The 6,007-nt window shown below is 43.2% G+C and overlaps 1 protein-coding gene across 8 annotated transcripts in view; it reads left to right on the top strand.

Moving 5' to 3' along the window:
- The first annotated feature begins 2,953 nt into the window (after positions 1–2,953).
- The window catches only part of Reps2 (RALBP1 associated Eps domain containing 2), a 230,506-nt gene continuing 227,452 nt past the window's right edge, over positions 2,954–6,007 (top strand). For all 8 annotated transcript variants that reach the window (XM_031370680.1, XM_031370674.1, XM_031370646.1 and 5 more), the window contains exon 1: positions 2,954–3,337. In XM_031370680.1, coding sequence (XP_031226540.1) covers positions 3,104–3,337 — 234 coding nt within the window. In that variant the 5' untranslated portion in view covers positions 2,954–3,103. The remainder of the gene's footprint in view (positions 3,338–6,007) is intronic.

Here is a 6,007-nt window from a genome sequence, read left to right as displayed (position 1 = left end):
ATTTTGAAGAAGAAATTCTCTAGAGCTAGACAGACTCTGCTGACTCTCTACTTCATCCTTTGTGTATTGCTGCTGTCTTCTCTTCCAGCAGTTGTGAAGCAAAATGTGGAATGAGGAATGAAAGCTTTGAAAAAAGAAATTTTATGCATTTGTAAGCAAGCCTGGGTTCACCTCCTGGTGAGTGCAAAGCTATGACAGGCAAGGGCAGGGCAGGGAATGTGAGTGCCGAACTGTTAATAACTTTACTGGGTAAGATGTTATGTCCAAAACAGTACCTTCGTGAACAAAGGAAGCATGGGGATTTTACTCCAGGAGTGGACACACATGCATATATGAAAGCCCTTTATGGGCAGGCACACTTCTGAGCATGCTCAGTTTAAGGTGCTAGTTAAGGAGAAGACACACATTTTTGGTTGTACTTAGCTTTAAGGTCATTTAGCCAGCGTTCAAAAAGCTACAAAAGACAGGCAACTCTTTTGGACTTAATCAGTTTGCATTATAAAGATAATAGGAATGCAGCTGGGTATATTCAACTTTCTTGCTAAAGTCTTATGAAACTTTAAAAGAAGAAAAAAATTGACAGTGCATAGGTGCTTGTCTAGGCATTCACTTGCACTTAGTCTCTAACATGCTTAGGCTGAATCTTCTTGACTTTTTCTTCTCTGGTACTGGAGGATAGACTCCTACTTGGCACGTGCTGGGCAAATGCTGTGCTACTGAGTCATATCCCCTCCATGAATCTTCTGTATTTTATTCTCCAGAGTCCAAAAGGGAAGTCTAACTCTAGCTATAATTGAGGCTGACATATTTCTTTTTTCTTTTGTACATCTCTTTTGTTCCCTTTCCTTGTCTGCTTCCCCATCTTTTGACTTCTTCCTTCTTTTCTCTTCCTTCCATTGGTCCTTCTTTTAGTTGACTATAATATCAAAGTGTGTTTGTTATCATTGATAGTATTTTTTGACTTGTCTTCGGTTTCTGCTTTTTTTTGTGTTGTTACTGTTCTTGCAATGGATCTTCTCTGGAGTGGTCTGTCTCTGGAGTGCAAGGATTATAGGTATTTGCTCCATCTGACTGCTTCATGCTTTTAATAAAAGTAAAACTGGGATGGAATATACCTCTCATTCATATATATACCAATATCTCAATACACACATACATACATACATTTATTTTTCTGTATGTAATTTTAAAGACAGAGTCTCACTATGTAGCCCTGGCTGGCATGAGACTAACTTAGTAAGTAGTCCAGTCTGGTTTCAAACTCAGAGATCTTTTTGTCTCTTCATCATGAGTTCTGGGTTTATAAAGGTATGTACCACCAGGGCCAGGTCTAAGGGGTCCTTTAATTAGTGTTTAACCACGAAGAGTTTTCCCATCTTTGGTTAGTGTTTTGCAGTGAGGCATGCATGTACAATGGTTACATTTGTACAACTCTTTGAAAGAACAATGGCACTTAAGATTTTTCTTTTGGAGCCCAGTGTGGTGGCACATGCCTTTTATTCTAGCACTTGGAAAGCAGAAACAGGCAGATCTCCATGAGTTGGAGGCCAGCCTGATTTCCATAGTGAGTTCCAGGACAGCCAGGGGTATGTAGAGGGACCCTGTATTAAAAAATAAAAACAGATTTTTCTTTTGGAAAAATACAAATATACAAGAACTTATATTGACATTTTCAGCACCATTGTGGGACAGACTTTTTTCTTCTAGTATATTATTTGGGGACATTTTTTTTTCCTTTTTGCAGGCTAGCTTGGAATTCACTGTGTAGCTAAAGTAGATTCAAAATTTCGGTTGATTCCCCTGCTACAGCCTCCTGGTGTTAAGGTTACAAACATGAGCCACTGCACTTAGCATAGACCTTCTCTTCACAGAGGTTGGGCTAGAGCAATAGCCATCAGGGAAGAAGCCCATCTGAACACACACACACACACACACACACACACACACACACACACATTCAGGGTTTTAACGCTCTGAGTTCTAGTGTTGACTTTTTTTGGTAGGAACTTAGACAAATAAATTTTGGACAAAATTTACAAAAACTGTTGTTTCCTGCCAAAAGAAGTGTTTTCTGAGCCAGATGTCTTAAGAAAAGACCTTGTCTAAAAAAAAAAAATAATAATAATAAAGAATCCTTCCAGAAAGTGAGGACTCTGTGTTACAGAGGTCAGTACTTTCAGGACTTAAGAAGCATAAATTTTCTAGACAGTATCTCCCACCAACTGTTTCCCAGATTTCAGTAGAGTAGAATGGACCTCACATCTGAAAAACAAACAAACAAACAAAACCCCCAAGCATCATTTCCCACTTCTTCCTTCAAGGACTTAAGAGTACCTTTTGGCACTTCTCAGTATGGTTCAAATTGAGATACCAGTTATACCTGAGAAAGTGAACTAACCCTATCATCTCTGGGGTAGTCCTGGGACCCCATTCATAAGAACATTTCTTTTTCTTTCTTTTTCCTTTCTTTTTTTTTTTTTTTTTTTTTTTTTTTTTTTTTTTTATCTTTTCAGGACATAGGGGGTACTGTTTTAGAGGAAGGGAAATCCAACTTTTCGTGACTGGTCCCTTTTCTAATTGGACATCACATCCCTTTGGGCCTAAAGAGACAACAACTCAGTTTTCCCCATCCCCTGAAAAGCTCTGTTTTTCTTGTGTGTGTGTCCAGATGTTCCCTTGCCAGTCAGGGTGGAGAGCCCAAGATGCCCCTCAGGAACCCCGTGGGCTTGGAGGGCGTTGGCAGCTGCTCTCCCTGCCTGGCCTCGCCTGCAGAGCAGGTGAAAGGCTTGGGAGGGCGGAGGGCGGAGTTGAGTTCCTTACCTGGCGAAGGGGCGGAGCGGGGCGGGCTTTGGGGGAGGGGCCCAGGTGGGATTCTGGGCTGTGATTGGTTCGCGCTGCGCCTGTCTCCATGTGCCGCGCAGCGGAGGCACAACATTCAAGCCCGGGGGGCGGGGCCGGCGCTCTCTTGGAGGAAGCGGTGGCGCTGCAGCTGCGGGGCGTGGGGGCGGCGGCTTCGGAGGCCGAGGCGGTGGTGGTGGCCCTGGCGGAGGCACCAGCACCTCGCCCGGGGAAGACGCTCGGCCGGGACCCTACAGAAGGCCCTATGGAAGTGGCAGGGGGCGGAGGCTGCGGCGCCGGGCCGCCGTTGCTGCTGAGCGATAGCGAGCAGCAGTGCTACTCTGAGCTCTTCGCGCGCTGTGCGGGCGCTGCAAGCGGGGGGCCCGGACCTGGCCCCCCCGAGGCTACCAGGGTCGCCCCCGGCACTGCCACTGCGGCCGCTGGTCCGGTAGCCGATCTGTTTCGAGCGTCGCAGCTGCCACCAGAGACACTGCATCAGGTATGTCTCTGTGCTCTTTTATCCCTCACCGGTCTGTGGGGGCAGTGTCTATGGGAAGAATGGGGCAACAACAGCTATTCCCGGGGATCTGGAGGGCGGTGGCCAGGACGGCAAAAAAGGGGGGCTCTGCAGCCGAGGATGGCGGCGACGCCCTTGTCCCCAGGGACACCAGGCTCCTCTGCAGCTCATCTGCTCCTAGCCTAGTGCTCCTAGCCTAGTTCTTCGTCCCTTGAGAAAGTCTGACACCCCTATCATTTCTGGGGGTTCTACAATCTCCCAGACCCAAAGTTTGCCCTGTTCTGAAAGTGATGTTTGTTTTGGCTGCTGTCTGCTTTAACCTCTGTTCCTTGCTTCTGCCCCTCCCTTTGTTGACTACACTCTGGGGTGCCTTGCTGGGATTTGAACTTAAAGGGTGTGTACATGTGCCTGTAGGCTCTGGGCCTACAGCGACATGTTGTCCTTTCTTTATACTTGTGATATGTACATATCTGCTATATATATTTCTTCACTAACGTATTTCTGATTATTAGTATAGAACTGGAAAACCGTAATGCCCAGTTGTAGAACAGGGACTCAGGGCTACAAGACAAGAACATTGATCAAGTCTAAAGTAAGTTCCCCATTTGGGTCCAGGGGTGGATTCAGAAGTCTACCACTGTAGTTTGCCATCTTATTGTCACTTGACTTTGACATGGAGTTACGAAACAAAGGGTGTCATAGCTTCTTTCTGTCTGCCCCTGGAAAGGAGGAAGGAATGATTCACAGCAGGTGCTGTTTTTGTTTTGTGCTTTCCTTGAAGCTTGGAGAAAGATAAAGATTGCTTGGTAAGCCTTTTGTCTGTCATTTGCTGTTACCAGCAGTAAATGGGGATAATATTGTTAATATCAAGCCCTAAATATGAACCTTTACTTAAAAAGCAATAGTATGAAAGTTATTAACAACAATTGAATATTTACAGTCGTGAGCAAATGTTTTAAAATGTGGTTGCTAGGAAGTACTGAGGGTTTTGTGGTTCACTTGCCATATCTTTCTTTGCCTTTGTGAGGCTCGCTCTTTCTTTCTTTCTTTTCTTTCTTTCTTTCTTTCTTTCTTCCCTTCTTCCTTTCTTTCTCTCTTTCTTTCTGGAACTCAAGACTGTTTTATACTGCTGGAGCATCCATATCTATGGATCTATGCATCTGCTCATATGTTTATGAGCATAATTTTAGCCACTTGGTTCACCTTTTCGAATTGAGGATTTCTGAACATGCTTAGTATTCATAGAATTTAGCATGGCTGTTTGTTCCTGTAGAATTCCGTGATAAGAAGATAGTTCTGCCACAGTTGCTAAGCAGTTGAGTTGCACAAGGTGATAAGGAAGTTGGTGTTCTGAAACAAACTAGCTATTACAAGGACCTCAGGATACTGCTGAGCATAAATTTACTAAATTGTCTGAGGCAATGCACCGAATAATTGTGCTGTCCATCTGGCTGGGGATTAATTTGTGGTCAGTAATACATCAAGTGTGATAAGAGAAAGGGGTATATGAAAATTGGTTGAGGTTTCCCCAGGAATTGGAAAGGGGGGGTTTCCAGTGTGATAATTGATGTTCTCTTGAAGAACATATAATTTAAAAAGAACCTAAGGTACAGAGACTTAGAGTGGAAAACTGCATGCAAAATATTATTTTAGATATTACCAAAAGGGGCTATTCCTAGATAATTTGTAGTGAGTCTGACCTTTATGCTCCTTTACTCAGCCCAGAGAAATAAAACACAGCCTCTTTAACATAACAAATTAGAATGGCCCATTACTCTTGGTACAGGTAACAATTAACATTTAAAGTCACCCTGAACTGGGAAGGGTAATCAAAGTTGGGATCTAGTGGCCATCTAACTTTTATCCACCACTTTGGTGGTATGTGGGTGCTCTCTGTGACTTCATTGTTTTACCTCATTAGTGTATTAGCTGTTTTAAAACAAATGTAGAAAATCTCCCCCTTTCCCTTCTAAACCGAAACCTGTAAGTTCAGATTTAAGTGGCCCAACAGGTATAACTGCTCAAATCATGGAGATAGTAACCAGACCTGGTAGTTTCTATGGTTAATGGCCAGGTTTTCCTCTTAATAAGCATACGATTAAGATGACTGTAATGTAGGGCTGGGGATTTAGCACAGTTGCTAGAATACTTGTCTAGCATGCAGAAAAGACTGCATGCAGTCCCTATCACTGCACAAAATCAGACATGGTGGCACATACCTATAATCTCAGCACTCTGGAGGTAGAGGCAGAAGGATCACAAGTTCAAGGTCACCCTCAGCAACATAGCTAATTTGAGGTCAGTCTGGGTAAATGAGACTTTGTCTTAAAAATGACTTTTATTATCTATTAACTCACAGAGATCCAGTGATAGGCCATTCTTAGACATCAAGATTGGTTATAAAAATATTGTTTAATATATATTATCAGGAGAAACCATTAAGTCAGGAAAAATCCCAATAAGTAATATCTGATTGCCAGATAATGGATTAAGGCAAAGAGGCATATCCTGGCTGTGAGAAGTAGGTTTATTTTATTTTATTTTAGATTTATTTATTATTATATACGTATAAGAGTTGTTCCTGCGAACAACAGTATGAACTAACTAGTACCCTCAGAGCTCCCAGGGTCTCAACCACCAACCAAGGACTGC

The sequence above is a fragment of the Mastomys coucha genome, chromosome X (assembly GCF_008632895.1).
Source record: "Mastomys coucha isolate ucsf_1 chromosome X, UCSF_Mcou_1, whole genome shotgun sequence".
NCBI lineage: Eukaryota > Metazoa > Chordata > Mammalia > Rodentia > Muridae > Mastomys > Mastomys coucha.
Note: the sequence above shows the minus strand (reverse complement) of the source record. Positions and strands in the feature narration are given on the sequence as shown.